General features: G+C 44.5%; 2 protein-coding genes across 5 annotated transcripts in view; both read left to right on the top strand.

The window, feature by feature from the left end:
• The window catches only part of LOC144178679 (ubiquitin carboxyl-terminal hydrolase 8-like), a 46,267-nt gene extending 41,846 nt beyond the window's left edge, over positions 1-4,421 (top strand). For both annotated transcript variants that reach the window (XM_077706688.1, XM_077706687.1), the window contains exons 23-24: positions 1,080-1,168; positions 3,932-4,421. In XM_077706688.1, coding sequence (XP_077562814.1) covers positions 1,080-1,168; positions 3,932-4,000 — 158 coding nt within the window. In that variant the 3' untranslated portion in view covers positions 4,001-4,421. The remainder of the gene's footprint in view (positions 1-1,079; positions 1,169-3,931) is intronic.
• Positions 4,422-7,290: 2,869 nt separating this feature from the next.
• Mdlc (RING finger protein mdlc) lies at positions 7,291-20,204 on the top strand. Of its 3 annotated transcripts, none has more exons than XR_013324045.1 (10): positions 7,291-7,450; positions 9,788-9,861; positions 11,440-11,535; positions 11,601-11,708; positions 11,965-12,074; positions 13,136-13,242; positions 14,707-14,890; positions 15,345-15,451; positions 16,876-17,074; positions 20,044-20,204. XR_013324045.1 is itself a non-coding variant. In XM_077706699.1 (10 exons), exons 1-9 carry the CDS (start codon positions 7,315-7,317, stop codon positions 17,007-17,009), a joined length of 1,056 nt encoding a protein of 351 aa, XP_077562825.1. In that variant the 5' UTR covers positions 7,291-7,314; the 3' UTR covers positions 17,010-17,041; positions 20,044-20,204. The 3 variants fall into 3 exon arrangements, 1 of the variants encoding a protein (XP_077562825.1); XR_013324044.1 differs by having other exon boundaries at positions 16,876-17,064; XM_077706699.1 differs by having other exon boundaries at positions 16,876-17,041.
• Positions 20,205-20,240: the final 36 nt, after the last annotated feature.

Genomic DNA, 20,240 nt, shown 5'->3' on the forward strand with positions numbered 1-20,240 from the left:
AGCTCTGGAGGCGGGCTTATAGTTTCAGAATCCCTTTTATAATTCGATTCTCGATGTGCACACAGGAGAAAAAATACTGGGCTGATATTCACGAAGCTGTTTGCATGTAATGTATAGTAGAAATAGTGATTTATCTCCGCCCGCGTGCGATTTGTTCCCTTCAGAGAGGGCGACGTGATAGCCGAGGGGTCGCCTATAATAAAAGCTGCTTTTCGATATCGTATACGAGCAAATAGCTTTGTAAATCAGGGTCCGTTTTTTACTTGCAATGCCAAAAATTGCTATTCCGGCAGTTATTATGATGGAAAAAATTACTGTGGGGTGGTCTACTTCATCTCGACTGATAGCAACGGGATGCCGGAATTGCGCCCAACTCCATTATCATGGGCAAACGTTAGTGGAAGTTCTTCTGTGGAAATAAAAAAGCGAAACGCGGCGCTACCACGCGCATTTGAAGGCGGCTCTGAGCGGCCGCCTGCTCTGGCGCAGTCGCTTCCGTTCCCTCACGTACGTCACGTCCGGCCGCCGCTATGGCCGCCTTTTCTATTCAGTTTCGGTTCCGAAAACGTGAATGTCGCGAGCCGTTTGCGTCGCGCGCGTTGATGTTTGAAGCGCAGTATTTTGCATTTCGCACCCTTTTTATATGAACTGTTAGGTGACATTATTTTTACGTTGTCGAAAATTTGAGTGCAGTTGGCCTTTAAGGCAAAACAAAATGGGGAATAAGCAGAGATTTTATGTTGGAAAGGGGGTGTTATATTGTTCAACATGGGCTAGCCCAACAAAGCTTGATGACATTTTAGTTGTTGAAAGAGATTGTGTGAAACTGTTTACAGGCTGCGCAAGCTTTCTGACCTAGGTGATTCATTGCCTTTAGGGATGTACTTTGGTAGTTAATCTAAATAATACTAATAATTTGTAGGTATTTAGTGTGCTACACATCATATATCTGCCGTTTAGATAATGTGCCATTTATTGCAGCTAGCAGCTCTCGGGAACATGATTAGCTCCCTAAATCGAACTGGATTAGTGGAATATGTCATCATTGGCCTTCTTTTTCTTTCTTTCTGTTGTGGCAGATATTGCCTATTGCCGCACGAGTCCTGGAGGCCCGTGGTATATGTATGATGACGCATCTGTGACTGAAGTCACGCTCTCAGAGTCTGATGTGAGTATCTCCTCTAAATCCTTGCGCTCAAGCTTGCGGTATCTTAGTTTTGACATTGTAGTTTGTTTGAACAGTGAAAGTGCGCTGTGAGGTACAAGTGATCACAGATAGTCATTTGTGTGCAAATCTTTCCTACTTGCTCACTAGGTGTTATCGAAGCTCTTACCAGATTGCAGTACAACCATGATCTGAAAAATGTAGGTGGCTACAGTCACTGATTTTATGCACAGTGGGGTGCACAGGATAAAGTTAGAGCATGGCTATCACAGGCATGTGACTATTAAAGAAGCCATAAAGACAGCGTACAACCTCGTTCCATTAAAAATTTTGCCTTGTTGGAATAATGCTCATGACAGTTTTCTTGCAAACCCTAATCATATAAGCAATAGCAGAATAAGCAAAACTGTGGAAAGGGCAGCATACCAGCTACTTTCACACACGTGTCTTGGGACGTTGTAACAATACTTACATGATTGGCTACTCCCGACAACAAGCAAGTGCAAATTAAATAAGCATTGTGGGGTTGCAGATTGAATCCATGGAGTTTGAAACTTAAAATAACATTGTTTTGTGACGATAACGTTATAATTCAACGGCTGTACAGTTTACACTCGTTACAGTGGATCCGGCAACAATGGGCGTCCGTTTACAACAGACCATTTCTGTTGGTTTGTCTGTTTTTCATGCATTTTAAATGGAGTCCACTGCACTCATTACGGACCCGGCTAGAGCAGACTATCAGTATAACAGACAAAATTTTAGACGAAAATTATTTCGACTGAATGTTTACAGCAGACTTCTGCAGAGCCGGCACCCAATATGCTTTTTCTTTTTTTAGTTTGGCAAGAAAACTGTTATGTCTGGCAACATTGTTAGCAGCCGGGTCGTTGGTGCAGCCAAGCCAGTGCCAGTGGCCCTTTTTTTTTTTTGTGCGACTAGCGACATGAGCGGCAGGTTAGCTGATTTCACTGTCGGATAAACTAAGCATAATTAACGCTGTCAAACGTGACGTAAAACAGGCTGACATCGCCAGAAATACAGGCCAACTAAAGGACACGGCCCGGTTGGCCGTCAAGAACGAGGCCACTGCCGATAAATGCGACTCTGGTGAGATTGAACAACAGCGTTATTAAATACATGAAGTGGTGCACCTAGAGTCGAGTCTTCCCTCGTCACAGTTTTTTTTATGTAATAAAGAACTCGGGTTCAGTAAAGTTCGGTCTTTTTCCCGTTATTGAATACGCGAAGTGGTGCACCCGGAGTAGAGTCTGCCCTCGTCACAGTTTGTTTGTGTCATAAAGAACCCGCATTCAGTAAAGTTCGGTCTTTTTCCCGTTCCGTTCGGGGAAAAAGGTAAGAAATGCCTCAAGTAGTGGGGTTGGTTCCCATCTATTGTATGCAATCTGCCGGTGGCCGTGCGCAGTCTGCTCCAACTTTCGACTTCGCAGCTGTCCATAAGATGATTTCCTATCAGCTGTTTCAATGACCAGACTAAAATCATAAAAATGTGCAAGCTGCCTTGGGGGAACGTCAGGCAGTGATCCGATTTGCTTGATGAATGGTTTCGGGTAAACCTGCCTCGTCACGAAGGGATTTTAAAAAAAGCCAAGCTGATTCTGATGGCCATGACTGATTCTTAGAGCTGGTTTGTAATTGCTCCTAGCTATATTCTTGTTTTATTTTCTGAGCTTATCATGCGTCTTTACACACTTGACCGCATGCGCTAGGCCTTTTTCAAGTGCCGGTCAAACTACCCACTTTTGCGCTTATATACGCCCCCCTCCCTCCGGTCGGGTACTGCATAGTTCGGCTACAGCAGACGTTATCCTGATTAAGAGGGTCCGTTGTAACGGGTGTAGACTGTAGTGTGAAATTTATGGAAAGTTCACGTAATTCAGAGGTGAGCATTACGCACACCGAGTTTTCTGACTGACCATTACAGATGCTCTCCCAAGTACACCAAAGAACCCTCAGTTATTTTTAAAAGCTAGCAGTTCACCTGAATTAGGACCCCACAGTAAAAAGTGAGGAATGCTCATACTTTGATACGAACTTTCCAACCGACTTTCAAATGGTTCTTGGACTTGTGACCTAGCTTAGGCAACACCTTTGTACTTGCGAACCTGCGATTGCCATAGGGTTATGTCCAGCGCATTACAGCCATTAAATGAGGTACCTAGGAGCTGTACATAACCTTTTTGCATAATTTTAACCTTAAATGATATTAGCATTCAATACTCCTGCCCTTCAAACTACACAAAGTTCTTCACAGTACTGCCAAATTGCTTGAAGGCTGTACAACGGAGATGCATGCGCGCCATCGAATTTTCTCCGTATCAAAAAGAGAGAGAGAGAGAGAGAGAGAGAGAGAGAGAGAGAGAGAGAGAGAGAGAGAGAGAGAGAGAGAGAGAGAGAGAGAGAGAGAGAGAGAGAGAGAGAGAGAGAGAGAGAGAGAGAGAGAGAGAGAGAGAGAGAGAGAGAGAGAGAGAGAGAGAGAGAGAGAGAGAGAGAGAGAGAGAGAGAGAGAGAACTGTACGTTCAACTCGGCAAAGTTAGACTTGCTAAGTGCTTGCTTTCAGCATAGACATGCCGTACCCCTCACTTTTGTCAAGCGGGCGTCAGTCGTTCAGGAGTGGTTATGCCTATCCCTGAAAGCAGCTTTTAAACTCAGTGGCGTTTTCTTTCTGATGCTCTGCTTATCTCCCTCCCCCATTTTTTGTTGTTCATCACAGTTCATCACTTTTTCTTTTTTCTTTTTTTCAGAAAAGGAATGCCTACATTCTCTTCTACACATCTGTGGACACGAAGCACCGTTTTTCGTCCCAATCCTAAGGCCTCGCTGTGGGAAGATTATCCTGCTAGGTCGTTAATAAGGAAGTGATATCTGTTGCGAGTACAACAATAAAACTATTTTGCGCGTAGTATCGCACTTAGAATATCAGGACAGTAAAATAAATATATGTATATGTGAAAGCCTTTCAGGCTTATATGTAAAGGCCTTAAAGAGGTTAATATATATCGTACTATTTTGTATATAGTGTAGATTTTTTCTATGCCGCCTTCCACTGGATGTTGCGAGACGTATTAAGCCTTGTACAGAAAGATTGCTATTTAGAATGTCGCTTATGTCAACAGGCCCCCCGTTAAACGAGCTGGACGTATGTGTGTAGATATATAAATATTGTATGATGTTGCTGTCGACGCTGGAAAAACTCGCTGTGTATTTTAGCAAATAAATGCATTTTAAAATTTACCTTCTTCTTTGTGACCCCCTTTTATTTTATTTTTCTCATTGCATTCAATGATAGTCAAGCTCAATGTGTGGTGAGAAGATCTGGGGCACTGCTGAGGCGCGTACTACGCAGTGCAAAGGGCATAGCAGCTTTCAAATACATTGTAGCATTGCTTTGAAGTAGGTGTCATATTTGGTGTAATAGCTGAAGCTATACAGTTGTGCAATTGCACTGTACTTTCTTGCTTTCATTGCACAACTAAGTATTTACGGGAAGTTTCACTTCACCTGCATGTGCAAATTAGAGTAGCATCAACTTGGACTTAGCACCGTGCATCGAACCAGCTGCTACCCGCTGGTGGTTTGATGGGTGCTTAAAGGGACACTAAAGTGAATTTGTCATGCTCCTGGTTTTGCTTGCACTGCGTAGACTGGCTCAAATTAGCTCACTTCTCATCGTTTATCCGGTTGATAAGTCGGTAATTATTTTACAAAGTGCAAAAGAAGAAAAACTACCATGCGCGGTTTGCGGCGGCCGCACCCACTAAAGGCTGTGATGACAGGAGGAGATGCACCTTGATTGGACGATGCCCAAGGTTAGCATTCAAACAAGTTTCGGTTTCGGTTCTGTAGAACAACACGCTTGACATCCGACGGCATCGTTGGATGGGCATTCTCGATATCTCGGTAATCGTCGTACCGTGCTTCTGCCATGTTGTCGGCTGTAAAATGCATAAGATAAGCCTCCCCGGACGGCTTGGAATCGTAGCGATCACTAGCCGAGGCCTACGCGGTGGATGAACGCCCTTCGCGTCACCGCAGACGCTCAATGGCTTGTGCTTTTCCCCCATATTTGGAGCTTGCCTAACTCGTGCCTTTATTGTAAAAAGCGTGTTCGCACCAGGCCAAGGGTCAGCTGATTCTGGCCTGTGGTTACTGCCCGCAAGTAGTTGGTGCTTGTGGCAACAGCACGCCAACGAGAACTCGCTGGCTCGTCAGTGTCAGTCTGCACGCGTTCTGTGGACTAGTTCGTGGAGCAGTGATTGTTACGGTCTAAAAATGGTGAACTCAGTATAGAAAACATCGACCGCAAATAAGAAAATCAACTTACAAAAAGAAAAAAAACGTACCCTCAGGGATTCAAACTTGTGACCTGCAAAATAACATTCCTAGTGCCCCAGACCACTCGGTCACGGGCCAGTGCTGCCAGCGTCAGGGGCGTAGCCAGGGGGGGTGGGGGGCATACGATGGGAGAAGCATACTTGTAAAGGGCAAGGAGATTTGATTTCTAAGCAACGCACTGGAGTCCTTGAGTTTGAAGATGTGTCTGTAATGTTTACGGCCTCTTGCAAAGCACGCTGCTGGGCGTCAATAGACCCTCCAGCAGTTCACATAATGAGGTCATGTACTTATAATGCATAATGTAAGTGAGAGATGCCTTGGAGAAGATGAGGGAATTGAATTGGGCTGTAATAAATCTGAGGGGGGAAAAAATTGATCCTTGAGGTGTTCAGGTCGAGTGCGAAATGTAATGGAATGGTGATCTCTGATTCCTCGTGGGAGTATGGTCGGTGAGAAAATTCTGAATTTAATACAAATTCCGAATGGTTTACTGTATGTGCATGCATCGCAGCTGATTGTTTAGAGGCCATCGCCTCATGTGAGACGTTATTAAGGCCCCCTTGAAGTCAAGAGTGAGAACAACTCCTATACGGCTTTAGATTGTTTTCCAGGAGACCTCTTCCTCAAGTTAGGGGAGGACACTTCACCAAAGCCGAACATTGTGTTGGGGGAGAGATGTTTATATAACCTTCCTATATGCGGTGAGTCGGTTGTGGACAGTATGCCCATAGATCGGACTTTTTCCACTCCAAGAACAGTGCTGGTAGCGGTGAATGCGAAAATCCCCACTGGTGGCTCTTCTGACCATGATTGCCGGTGATGGCAAATATTGCTAACCATGGGGCTGATCCATGGTCCGAGAGAATTGCTTTGTGCGCACATCATGCTCCGCTCTTCGAACAGCATGCACAAAATTCATTCTTTGAGTGCGCTGTTGACGAAGTTTAGTACGTTTCCCAATGCCAGTGATTGGCCACACAATTACCTAGTACTCTGGCAGTGGCCACCAAATGCCAACCTTATAACCTGTCGGGAGTTGGGCCCGTTGTGCCCTCATGCGTCGTAATTAAGCAGCGATTCCGATAAGAGTGAGCCACCAGTAGTAATCGATAAAAGTTGTGGACAGGATGTCGCGGAGAGAAGGAGAGAGGAGGAACTATAAGTCCAAACAGGTAACTGGAAGGGGGCGAGAGGGAGGACTGTCACAGCTGGCTTTCCCTACTTTCCCGTTAAATGGCAACCATGAGCTCGTGGGCACTGGCGGCATCTTCCGCCAGTTGGACAAGTATTTGCTGTTAGTCGGGTACCCCCGACTGACAGTTGGGAATTTTGCCATAAACCAGCAAGGACCAGCAACATTTTCTCTAGGGGTAGTCCAAGAGTGTTGCCGTGCTCTTAAAAAGCTATTCTGGTAATGTTGGGTTTGTCGTGAAAGTTATCTTTGCTGATCGACCAGCGTGCCTAAACAGAGTTTCATACAATAATTGTATGAAACTCTATGCGCTGAAACGCTGTAAGAAGTAGTAAGGTGGGAATATCAATCCGCTACGAATGGCTGCGCTCATTCTCTATGACACTCATGACTATCGAAACTGAAACTTATGTGAGTGGTCGTTATTTTGGACAAAAAACATCAGCCAAATGTGCTAAGCTAATAATATTGCAAATCACACATGTGTCACGTTTACTATAGAATTGATAAGCGATCTGCTACAATTTTTTTTTCCTCGCAAGCTTGTTCAAAAACGATTTGAAACGAGACACATGGTGCCAACATCAAAGCCAATCCAGAATGAGTATGGCGTCGTCCTCGAGCGTAGGCAGCGTATGTGATGCCGGAGAGCCAGAAAAGCCCGTTTGTACGTTTATTAAGAGGCCGAGTTTCAGAAAAGGAAACCAGAGAAAAAGAAGAGGAAGTAGCGATGAGGGTAAACGTTTCGGTCCTGTTCTTACAGTGGCTGTAGGCCTGTGGTGTTGTATAAAGAACGGGTCCATTGCAGTACAACTACCCGTCACTGAGCTAATAGTTTTGCTAACTGCGATGATTGTTCAGCATACTGCATGGTTAAGCCCTCCCCGCTGAAATTGTTCCTTTATTGTTCACGTTGATTGATTGATAAACACGTTATATCACTCTTGTTTCGAGGGGACTCGGACATTAAATCCTCGCCGCGACGGGTACACAAACCCCTTGGTGTGAAGCATATCGGAGATAATGAATTGATCTGTAGCTTTTCACTGTGGAGTTCGAATTACAGATCCAAGAAACGCACAGCATGTGGTGTAAACTGCAAAAATGATTTACTGTTGATTGTGTCTGCTGCATTTACATTACCTATCGTTATGTGCGTGTGTCGTTCGCCCGACGAGTGTATGGGGTTTGAGTGCGTCGTGGGGAGAATCCCGCATTGGTGGGAATGTCGTACGGTGTACTATTCGCTTGCAATTTTTATGTTCCTGTTGAGCTTAATGCCTATGGTGCAACCGAACTGAACACTGGACAAGCATCGCATGAATGCGAGGACATGTAAGGCATCACAAACAACGACTCAAAAAAAAAAAAAAAAAAACACACACCAGGAGCCAAGACTCGCAAAAAGTTAGAATTTGTAAAAGAAAATAAAAACTGCATTACCTGGGAGCCAAACTCAGGAAAACCAAATTCCCTCGCAAAGACTGCAAGTGTACCATCAAACCAACACAGGATAGTTTCGCGAAATACTCATGTTGAGGTGATGTGTTTGGCCAGCTATAGATAATTGCTGTGAAGAAATCCCAGTGTGTTACTCGGCCGGCGTAATGCAATATCAGTGGGAATCACCTTTATTTAGCTGCAGTGAGGTCCAAGTCCAGTGGGGCTTGTAAGAAAGAGTAGTAAGAGAGATCTTTGTCCTGTTTTCTTCTGGCTATTCTTATTGCAACTTTGGTATGCCCCTTCCTCTCATCTGACGCCTCTGCTTAGTAAAGATATAGCGATCGGTGTAAAGAAATACAGTACATATTGCATTGATCCTCAGCGAGCAGATGGTTAGCATTGGTTGATAAGGCTATAGAACGTAACATTGTTTCTAAGAAGTGCGTATGCTGTGAGTTAGAAGAAAGACCATTGTCTTCCCATGTTTGACAGTCCTTGTTAACTATCACAGCTTGTGCATAGTGCAATTTTCAGCTGCACATTTTCGTGGTCCTTTTTGGGAAGCTAAGAACAGAATTATGCCCGTTTCTTTGCACTGTACTCATTTGTGGGGGTGTGCCCCCCATTGGTCTGTGGCGTCAATCGGCAGTTGAACCACGTTTGTGTCTTTTACCATTTCTCCTATTTATTAATTGCACTCCATCAGACAGGTTGCATTGGTGCACGACAAGTACTTGTTTTTGTTTGTTTAATTTTTTTTTGCATTATGCAGCTGTGAAGTTCTGTTCAATTATGCATGGCAGAAGTACTCTTAGAGCAGCGTGAGAGCTGGCATAACTTGGTACAAAGCAAATGTCATAGCTTCAAGAAAAGAGCTGTAAAACAGGACTCATTTGAAGGGTTTAACGCGCCGACGCAACGCAGGCGGTGAGGTGCGCCATAATGAAGGGCTCCGGATTAATTTTGGCCACCTGAGGATCTTTAACGTGCACCGAAATCTCGAACACATGGGCGTTTTTGCTTTTCGCCTCCCTCAGAAAAGTCGGAAAAGCGGCCGCTGCGGCCGGAAATCGAACCCATGACCTCGTACTCAGCAGCCTTGGCCACTGGGCCACCGCAGTGGGTACTAAAACAGGACTAAACAGGGAAGGACGACGACACATATCCCCTTGTGTGACGACACAGCACGTTTCGTCGTCGTGTAGCCCGTCTTTAGGGCTTTTTTTTTTTAAGTTGCGATGCACCAACTAGTGAAACAGCATATTTTATTGAACGGCCAAAGCATTGTAAAATGCCTGCACCTTTGCAGGCTGTGGGTATTACTGAAAATGGAACAGAGGAAATATACATGAAGTGAAAACTTTAGCAGCAAGAGGAAGACAAAGAAAAATCGCTTCTTTGCATCCAAACCACCCCCAAAGTCCTCAACCAACCATGAGGCATTCTGCCTTCATGGTCTGCATGCTACAGTCAAAATGATTGATTGATTGATTGTGTTGTTTACCGTGTCAAAACTGCACAGGTTATGAGGTGTGCCGTAGTGGAAGGCTCCGGATTAATTTAGTCAGAATGAGCTCACTATCAACTGACGTATGTAACTGCATATTAACTGGCCAATCTGTGTTTTCAGCAAGCAGTGAAGATGAAACAAAAGTCTTCAAGAAGGAAAAGAAGTCGGACCTCCTAAACCCTATGAAACAAGGGGCAAGTGTTGCATCTATTCATGTCATTATCTTCATCATCAGTCATTGGCTGTCCACTGGGACATTCACTTCTCTTATAGGGATATAAATTTTTGCTTTCCTGTGTCAGTTTGATTCGGTGTGTCCATTCATAGTTGTGGAACAAGTGTGTAGAATTTCGAAGCTTAACCACTGAAACTTAAGCAGAAGCATTCAAAAGCAAAGGTAAAAATTTGTTGCTGGCTCAGTGCAATGTATTGAAGTTAGAGAAGTTAGAATTGCGGGGAAGAATAATTTGATTTGTTATGTGATATTGTTCTTCATGTTTAGACAACCTGAAGGAAGGGCCAACATAGTGAAAGGGTGTTGATGCGCAAAACATGCCATTTCTGATGCCAGTGACAAACACAGCATGTGGTGACATCGCAAAGCCAGTTATTAAGCTCACCGTGACCTACATAAGCAAGTGTTGCCATGTAGTTTTGGGAAATGTAGGTCTTGACTGCAAGTGTTTCACCCTTCAGCACTCTTTGATTCTGTATTCTGGTCTGCTCTAATTCTTTCTCATATGCTTTAAAGGGACCCTGCAACATTCTTCGAGCAGTGTAAGTCAACCTGCACGACTTTAACACTGCTAGGAATACCCGAGCCAAATATTACACGTGCATGTGGTGGAGCGGTGAGCGCGCAAATCGCTGTGAAAGACGCGGAAAAAACAATCGCACTCTTTTCAATTTTCATCATTATGCATCCCTGGCATGGCCTAAGTGATGTCATTGGGGCCATGATTGTCCTATGGGCTGTCACTGGTCAACTCCGCGCCATATTTGTCGCATTTCCTGTGACGATCCGCCGTCGTCGGCACTGTGTACCAACCTCTTCTATGCCTGAACCTGTACACACAGTTTTGGCGTTTCTTTTGTGTTTTGAGTGCGCGCGATGTTTGAGTGACGAACTCAATACTCCCTTTTCACTGAGATCACTCGACGACAAACGTTTATTGCTAAAAAAACGCCCTACCAGCCTGAGCGCACGTTTGCAAGCAGCCCACCATTCCTGCTTTTTTGTGGCACCAGACCAGATATAGACTCCTCCACATTGCAGAGAAAAGGAGAAAACTCCCCAGCCTGTGACATTTTGAAGGCCACTGAAGAGAACACTGCGAGCCGCCTCCCTCTCCTGGAGAGAGCGTGCAGTTTTCGTTGCATTGTCCACGGTCAAGTTGAGAGGGAACAAATATGCGCGATTTCTCATCCCGCGTAGTTTCCGTGATAGTGAATGTATTTTCATAATTCTTGCGGAAGGAGATTGCTGGGTCAATAGACTTTACCCCAAAATACCTTCCGAGTAGTCGATGGTAAGTGCTGCAGGGTCCTTTTAATCTAGAGCACTGTGAAGTTATTAATTGCCATTTGATTCGGAATTGGTGTGCAATTGTGCTATGTATGCTTTTGCGTCCCTCCAAAGCTTGAATAATGAATACCTCTGTCGAAATCCTCCGAGCAGCCAATTTGGTGTAAAAAGCTAGCTTTCATGCCTTGTTTTTTCTATTTCCAAGTGTGTATTTATGTTGACACCCTTTGCTGCTGCTTCCATGTAGACAACAACCAAGAAGACTAGTACCTACACAGCCCACAGTGACAGTGACGAGGAGCCTGGGGCCGTCGGGGTTTCCTACAAGTCCAAACGGACGACCGTAAGTGATGGCATGCTTGCGGCCATCTTGCGCGCGGTCGTAACACGGATGCCTTGGTTTTCAAGGAGATGGAAGGACCGAAGGACATGGGGGCCACTGCGGTCCTGGAAATCGACACCGAGAAAAGCAAGGACGCCCAGACCATCTTTGAGCGGGCCCAGCAAATCAATAAGGTAAGACGTCGGAAGCTACAAAGAACATAACAGTTGAACACTGTACCAGGTGCCTGCAAATAGCCAGGTGCCACAAGTGGCCTGTAGTGCCCCTACGGGAAGTGCTTTGCGGCTACATCACCATGCCTACGTGCTGTCCCGATTCAAAAATTTACTCTAGTATTTCTCCAGTGTCCTGCCATTTTTTAAGCCAAAGTGCCACCTGTTAGAAGCTGAAGTTATTTGTCTCTCTCTCTCTCTGTCTTTTTCCATGCAGGAACTCAAAGGGAAACCAGACGACAAGATCTACCGGGGGATGAACAATTATGCGCAGTACATCACGAAGAAGGACACTGCTCAGGGCAATGCATCCAGTGGCATGGTTAGGTGAATGAAACTGCTACCTCCACTGCTCCTACCACATTTTGGTCAAGTCTGTGGTTATTTAAATCATTTTGGACTGAGACAAGTGTTAAGTGGAATTTTTAATCGAGACAGTAGGGATAATGGGCGTTGTAAATTACAGGGTTGTGGTAAAGCTACCAAATGTTCAAGATTCTTGGTGAACTAATCTCAACTTAGGTTTTGCTGCGTGTTTCTCTTGCTGTTCTATTGAGTCTAGTAGTATCACCCCAAAAAGAAGCACTGCAGATGCATTGTGGAGAAAGTTGCTGCTCTTCACTTTCACTGCAAGCAGTGACCATCATTTGAAATGAGATCTGGTTGCTACTAGAAAAATTCCAGTCTAAATCACTCCGTTCATTGTGGCAGAAATGCAAAGGAGTGAGTGGGACCCCAAAATGGAACACTTCGCATATGCAATACCTTGCAGTAACACATCGAAGGAATTTCAAAACATTATTGTGGGAATATGTAAGAGATTATTGGATGCCCTCTGGCCATGTTCTTATCATCTGTGCACAACTTACACGAGTGGCAAATGGACTCGTTTCTCTACTACTTCAATTAACCAGTCACAGATTGTGACTGTAGTGCGGTGCCATTGTGATGGGAGCACCCCTGAAGTGAAAATTACATCACAAAGCTAAATGCGATTGTGCATGCAGTTAATATTTCAATTTGTTATTTTTAGGATTATCGTGTTTGCTAGCAGCATCCATGTTATTGATTATAAATGCTTATTCATACTTAGCATTTATTATAGAAGTCTCTTGTTCATTTATAATCTTTCCCTTTCTTTAGCTCAGTATTTTGGGATGCTGTCCGTTGATACTTAGATGCCGTGGTGTGAGGTTGCTTAAATAAAGCTGGTAGTGTGTGATAACTAAATTCACATCGTTTGAGTACTACATTGTTGTTTCCGTAGGCACCATGCCCCATGGCATACCTCTGGAGGATTTCTACAGTGAGCCCCGGTGCCTGCTTTGCATTGTTGCCAGTGGGACCTTTAGAACGGCTCCTCCATTCTTGCGCCTCCATTTTTGCAGGAAGGGCCCCATCAGGGCTCCTGAACACATTCGCTCTACCGTGAGATGGGACTACCAGCCTGACATCTGCAAGGACTACAAGGAGACCGGCTTTTGTGGTTTCGGAGGTGAGCACCTTTTGGTCCTCACCTGTTTCGGCATCCTGATTTGTTCACCAACCTTTCGGCACAGCATGCATCACGTAGTGATGAAACGGGGTGTTGCATTGCTCGTGTGAACGTTCAAGTGTTGTTTAAAGTGTCAGGGTTCATCCAAATCAGATGGAAGGGATAAATAAGGCCTCACTCATGTATCCAACGCATTGCAAACATTGCATTATGCTGCAAAGCCAGGCGGCTTCGTGGCAAGGTGTGTAGCCCACTTTTAAAGGAGTACCAACACGAAATTTCAAAGCTGAGATAACTACGTAAAAGCTTTCTTTGTATATGGAGATATCTGCAAAAACTTTCAACAGCAACCGTTCAGTATAACATGTTTTAAATCAATTTTAATTTTTGCACGCACGAGACAGCTCAGAACATATACTTTTTCGACACCAGCATTAGGATAACACATTGAGTGCCTTGCCATGTGCCATACCTCAAACTGCTGATGTCAAGGCTCCCGTGACGTAGCCAAGGCGCTGGCTGCTGTTGGTGCACACTGCTCCATTTTGTACATCACGTTGTACTTCTGGAACTGATGTTGACCACAGCCAGTCATGATGCGTTCGCTCACTCTAGCACACGCCTACAGAACAGCCGTGGTGTGACGGGAAGTGACCTCAAGAGTGCCATTATGGCTGCCGCCTCAGTGTTCGTTTCATGGAAACCAAAACTGGCACGAATAAATGAGGCTTTAAATACTTATTCACGCGGTGGTCGACCATCTAATGTGCCAATCTAATGATTACTGGGGTGGTAGGCACCCAGAGCAGCAAAACAAAAGGAAAATTTCGTGTCAGTACTCCTTTATGCATTCTGGAAGGTTCATGGCAAAATAAAGACTAGGTATACCTAAGGCTGGAATGCCTCTGTAGGTCTTTTGCGACTTTCTGATTTGAGCTTTGGTCTCAAGTTAAAATATAGGTCCTGGAGTAGTTGGGTATAAGTGGCTATTTTAGTGCAAGACAAGCAATATTTCTGACAGTTTAACCCTTGTGCAGTTGACATTAGTTAATTCTGTTCACCTTGTTCTAATGTGGAAAGTAAGGCAGTTTCAAAGTCAAATATAATATGGGTATGACATGGTGGAGCTAATATTTGATGTCTCTTGAAGGCTTTTCTGGCAATTTTCTCACGCACTGCCTCAGTATCCAATTTCAAGAACGCTCCTTTATCAAAAATGACACTTAGCCAGCGTTGTATTACCGTACTAGTTCTACTCGCTAGAGACATTTTACACATCCTGCTGAAAGATTGTAGCGTTGCTAGGCTGCTCTTGTGCAATTTTTACAGGAAATTCGCCATCTGCGCCTTCTTAACTGCTCCATGGAGGCCAAACAAACAACTGTCTTGCTTCTCGATTACGTGTTTGAGGTGTGGTTTGCACACACGTGGTATGACCCCCTCCTCGTTCTGGTGCTCCCGCAGACAGCTGCAAGTTCATGCACGACCGGTCCGACTACAAGCACGGCTGGCAGCTGGAGCTGGAGATGGAGCGGAACCAGTACCGCGAGGAGGACACCAGCCGCTACGAGATCAGCTCCGACGAGGAGGACCTGCCCTTCAAGTGCCTGCTCTGCAGGAAGTCCTTCGTGGACCCCGTGGTCACCAAGTGAGCAGCCCTTTTACCGCTTCGCTCCCCCGCAAAAGTGCCTGGTGCATTTTCATTCTAGCGGACAATAGGCTAGTGGGTGTTATCAGGGCTGTTTTGTACTAGAGGTCAATCATTGGTTGGCGTTGGAAGCAGCCGAGTAATGTCACTTGCTGGCTCCTGATTTGGCTGCTATTTCAAAGTGGTCATTTTCGAGTGCAGTATGCTCACTGCATAGCTTGCTCAGTCTCAAAAAAAAAAACCCACACATACACAAAATAAAACCAGCTCACAACCATTGTTGATAAAATGACTTTGATGCAAACATTATTTGGAGTGTTTGGTTTTGCTGCTCAATTCACTCGGGCAGTGTCGTTTTTCATTATGTAGCATGGGTAGGATTTGCAATGGTTTTGCGACAGCCTAATGCAGTTGCTTTACTTTCTGTGCACTTTGTGCCCTTTCTGCCCTTCAGGTGCAAGCACTACTTCTGTGAGAGGTGCGCCCTGAAGCACTACAGGAAGACCACCAGGTGCTATGTCTGCAGCCAGCAAACCAATGGTGTTTTCAATCCAGCTAAAGGTATGCTGCCTCAGTAATGCTCTCGTGCCAGTGAGTTGGGTGATTTGAGAAGCAAACAGGAATTGTGGAAAATGCTAACAGTGAGAAAGCACCGTGGGCACGAAGGGAAAGATTAAAGGGACACTGAAGCCAAAATACAAGTTGCTCTAGATCGATAGATTAGCTCATGGAGAACACAAATATACCACTCTTACGCGTAGCTTTTTTAAAATAAGGTAGAAAATAGCAAAATGAAGACAGGTGCCGCTGCCACTGGCTTAACCATGCGACTTGCACTGGAAGTGCTTAAATCGTCTAGTATGCGCAACATCTTTCCAGGGTGCGGCTGAATGGCGCTACTCATCTATACTTGGGGTGGCAGTATCAATTTTTAAGGGAGCATGTGAGCTGCGCATGAGTGGTTGGTTCAATGCCAGCATTCGCAGGGCCTCTAAAGGACAGTATGTTTTTCTTCAGCAAAGCTTTAATACTGACCATAGGTCTCATGAAAGAACATTTTGCTTAGTGGTCCGGAGCTCTAAAGGACGTGGGAATTCGGGAAAGCACGACTGATTTGACTGAAACTGACCAAACCGCTCAGTACGCGTTATAAAGTGTTGTATTTGGTTGCACCTATACTACTACTATACATCACCGCTGCCTCTCTTGTTTGAAATGTGTTGTAATGCAAACAGCAACTGCAGTCCCTCTTTGCGTAACATTTGATTAGTGATTTATCTTTTGGCAATGAATAAATGGTAAAATGGCTATTTGAATCAAACTTGATCATTGCCTTCAGTGTCCCTTCAAGAAAATCGAGACTAGGACAAGTTATCCGAAACAAAGAGCAGTTTTGCTTGGTTGCAATGTTTTTTCCCTACCCCTTAGTATATGTAATAACGTAGGCCAACGTTTTTGAAATATCCAACCAATATCTATTACATCATGTCTGAAGCTTTTGCAAGGATTTTTACCAAACGTGGTACAACACCAACATTATCTGCGGACCCTGGGCTTGTTTGTATTAGCAAGATTGTAAGATTATTGTTTTCTGATCTCGATAAAAACTGCTCAGTTTCAATTCCTCAAGTGTTCTTCACTCTCATGAAGACAGTACAATTATTGCCCCGCCACCTCACATGGTGGCAAGACATTTTTATTTTCCTCTCGCTTGACCCCTCAACCTTCCATCATTTTTTTACGTCCATAGTGTAGAAGCCACCTGTGGGCAGTGCTGTAAATGGTAGCAGAACAGAGTTTCCACTAGAGAACCTTCTTTATCGCCAAATGCTTTTTGGAACTGACAAGTCAGTCTTGCCCTGATTGCAGTGTTTGAATATGTAATCGAAACCTCGAAAAGGACAGCAACTTTGAGTCTCCTATTTATGTATGTACTTTATTTCTTATGCCTTTTTGTTGCGTCCCCTCTTGATGTGCACTTGCAGAGATAATACAGAGACTGAAGAAGGCCAAGGAGGAGGGTGAGGCAGGAGAAAGCGAGGAGGAGGAGGAAAAGGAAGAGCAGCAGCCAAGGGCAGCGCCGGGTGGTGACGAGGAAGATGATGACGATGACGACTGATGATCTGGGCCTTTTAAATGTCTCCAAGAGAGGTGACTAGCTGGCCTGCTGCTAGGTCAGCCCGGGTAACCTATGTGTTATTTGCAACATTCATTAGGCTTAACTGAGCAGAGCGAGCAAAAAATCTGCAAAAGGGGTTAAGGTACGCATGTTAATTGTTTTTTTTTTTTTTCTTTGCACGAAGAGACTTGCAGTAAATGCGGATTTTCTGTAACACTGGCATAGTATATTTAACTGGGATTGGGGGCAGTGGGACTTTGTAGAAAAGCAAGGGCCTTAGCATTGCTACAGCTTAAATAAAGCGCTGCGGTGGCTCAGTGGCTAAGGCGTTTAAGACGTTGTGCTGCTGAGCACGAGGACGCGGGATCGATTCCCGGCCGCGGCGGCCACTTTTCTGATGGAGGCGAAAAGCGAAAATGCCCGTGTGTTCGAGATTTCAGCACACATTAAAGATCTCAAGGTGGTCAAAATTAATCCGGAGCCCTCCACTACGGCATGCCTCATCGACTGCGTTGTGTCGGTGCGTTGAACCCTCATAATCAATCAATCAATAAATGAAGTGCCCTTGTAGTTGGGTATATTTTTTTTGGCCACCCCCCCATCTGTCTATATTGAAATTTGTGAAAGTTTTGGCAGCCTGGTTTACATAGTAGTTTAGTACTGTGGAGTGCCATTGTCTTAATTTGCCGAACCATGTAGGGGAACCCTATGCCTGCAAGCCTGGTGTTGTACATATACTTTCTAGATAAACACACCTCTACAAACAGCATTGCTCCATTATTCAGATGAAATTGCCAAACAGGCTCAGGGGCTTTTCAGCTTCTCGGCTAGCACCTTTGGCAATTGTCGTGCTTGCTCGGTAGCTCTCCAAAGAGAAAACGGACAAGGATTTGGAGGGAGCTGTACAATCACATCTTCGTCCGCTGCAGTACCGGTAACTACAGTTTCAGCGTGTCCCTGGCTGACACATTGGGTCATGATCAATTCAAGCATACTTTATAAATAGGGTTGTTTTCAGGTTTTATATATCTTAAAATCAGGGGGGGGGGGGGGGTGATAATCGGGCGCTATTTTTAAAACTGACAATCTGGGAGATTTATCAGTAGGTATCACAAGCTTCTTAACTTTGGTGTTTGTTTCAAGCTGGCAACTGGGGGACATCATGTTTTTCTAGAAAATACTCTCAGAAATTTGGTGTTTCTTTCAATGAACCAGTAATTATGGCTGTAAATAGCATTGATAACTTCTAAGAAGAGAAAAATTTTACAATAGCCGACCGTTTTTTCGGACTCCAGAATTTCCGGACTTTCCCAAAGAACTGCCAGTTAACCCATAGGAGTAATGACTCGCGGATATCTTTTATTCAGTCTATTTTTCGTTCCCCTCCAGGTCCGAAAAATCTGTCGGCTACTGTATTCACAAAAAGCTGGTGATCCATTTTTTTTTTTTTTTCACATCCTTGTTTTACATCATCTGCGTGCGCAAAATGCTGGTCTCTCTATACATACTCAATCGTTGAACGTGTCTCAGCTGGAAGAAAGTTCTCTCAACATCTACGCCTCCATTAGCTAGGCGCAACTATGTCACTGCAGCATTTGCCGGCCTGGGGTAGCGAGCAGTAGAGGCATGCCAATTCTCAATGAGTTTGAAAGCTGTTTTTGTGGGGCTTGCTTCCAGCAAGTACTGAAGGTTGGTGACAGCAAACTGTCAGCCCACAGTTGTGCAGATCGCTACATTGAAAAAGTCCATTCGGGGAGAAATCGGGTTTAACCCAATTTTCTTGAAACATGTATGGTGTGTAAAAATTGGCCAAAACAAACAACCAAATTTATGAAGTAAACGTAGGTACATTGTCACAAGAAAAGAAAAGACGAGCAAAAGTGACTGTTTACGAGCATGAAAAAATCTCCCCACGAAGCGTTGATGCAAAAAAAATATGCTGATATCAAGAGTGCCAGGCAGTTCCAGGGGGGTTCAGTTGACTAACAGTGCTCGCCAGAAAATCTTTCATTTTTATGGCAAAAAGGAAAGTTTAGGTAAACACGCTTGCCTGCCTTAAATTGTGGCACGATAATTGACATGAGTGTGACCTACCAAGGCAATAAATAAAAATATTCAGCCTATCACCAACATATTGCTAGAAACATATTTATTAAAACGAAAGCACGATCACTACTTCGTAGCTACAACGGCCGAGAAAAAAAAGTGTGGGCCATCAAGCATTGCCAGCCAATGCTGCAGGCTAGGTAACAATGTCCCATATGTGTGCTTTAGGATTGACTGCTTTCATTCGGCCTCCTCCTCCTTAGTCTCTCGCCATCTGAGGCTAGGGCACTGTCAAAAAGGCAAATGTCCCTTGAAAAGCATAGCTGTCAACCAAGTGAACCTTTGCATTTAAGAATGGGAGAGTCTGCCACCGTGCACTTTTAAGCTTTGTGTGTCAAGATTTTGAAGGTTTCTTTTTTTTTGGTGCTGACTGCGCATGCGTGCTGTAGTTGCTGTTCAATACTCGCACCTGTGATGTTATAGGCTTACCCGACATAACGAATGGTGCACAGTCATGCTACGAACAAAAGCGCAGTGCTGTCTCAATTTTTTCTCCCCCGAATCCGTGTTGCAGCTAGATGCAGTCCCGCAATCGTTTTCACACACGTGCATTCCGCCAGCACTTTTAGAAACGTCAAATGAGATTACAAGGTAGTCACTGCACTATTGCGTACTTTCTGTTCCAACAAGCTTTATGGTGTACAATTGAACCGGCCCAGAGTGTTGGCTTTTATGAGTAGCTACATGGTAAAATAGCGGTATGTTCATTAACGGCAGTTCATTACCAACCACAAGTTTTGATCAATGCTGTCATAAATCTAGCTTAGTGGCTGTCTTAGCACCAGATGTCTCTTCAATCATAGGCCACCATGTGCCGCAGTGACCTAATCGGGCAGCTCATGTCCAAAATTGAACAATATCTTTAGTTTTGGGGTGTCTTGGAGTTTGTGTGGCACTGTTGATTAAAGATATGTGCTTTTATTTTCAGGTGGAGGTAAGCTTTGGTGAACATGAGCAGGCACAACGCTCGATGCAGAGCTTGTTTCCTTCACTTTCCCACTTGTTCTGCGTTGCAAAAACAGCAAGCAGTGAAGATGTGCTCACCAGTGTTGCAAGCGAAAATTTTGTACATAAAAGTGGTACCAAAACTTTTTTTTTTCATTTGTGGCAGAACGCATCTGCACA

This window comes from Haemaphysalis longicornis, unplaced genomic scaffold, assembly GCF_048455015.1.
Source record: "Haemaphysalis longicornis isolate Haplotype H1 unplaced genomic scaffold, Haemaphysalis longicornis Haplotype H1 scaffold_4, whole genome shotgun sequence".
Classification (NCBI taxonomy): Eukaryota; Metazoa; Arthropoda; class Arachnida; order Ixodida; family Ixodidae; genus Haemaphysalis; species Haemaphysalis longicornis.

Excerpts from the sequence above, each read along its gene's own strand:
- Mdlc (XM_077706699.1), top strand. The coding sequence starts at position 7,315 with ATGAGTATGGCGTCGTCCTCGAGCGTAGGCAGCGTATGTGATGCCGGA. Across the intron at positions 7,451-9,787 it reads AAGAGGAAGTAGCGATGAGG|CAAGCAGTGAAGATGAAACA; the intron begins GTAAACGTTTCG and ends CTGTGTTTTCAG. Across the intron at positions 9,862-11,439 it reads TAAACCCTATGAAACAAGGG|ACAACAACCAAGAAGACTAG; the intron begins GCAAGTGTTGCA and ends GCTTCCATGTAG.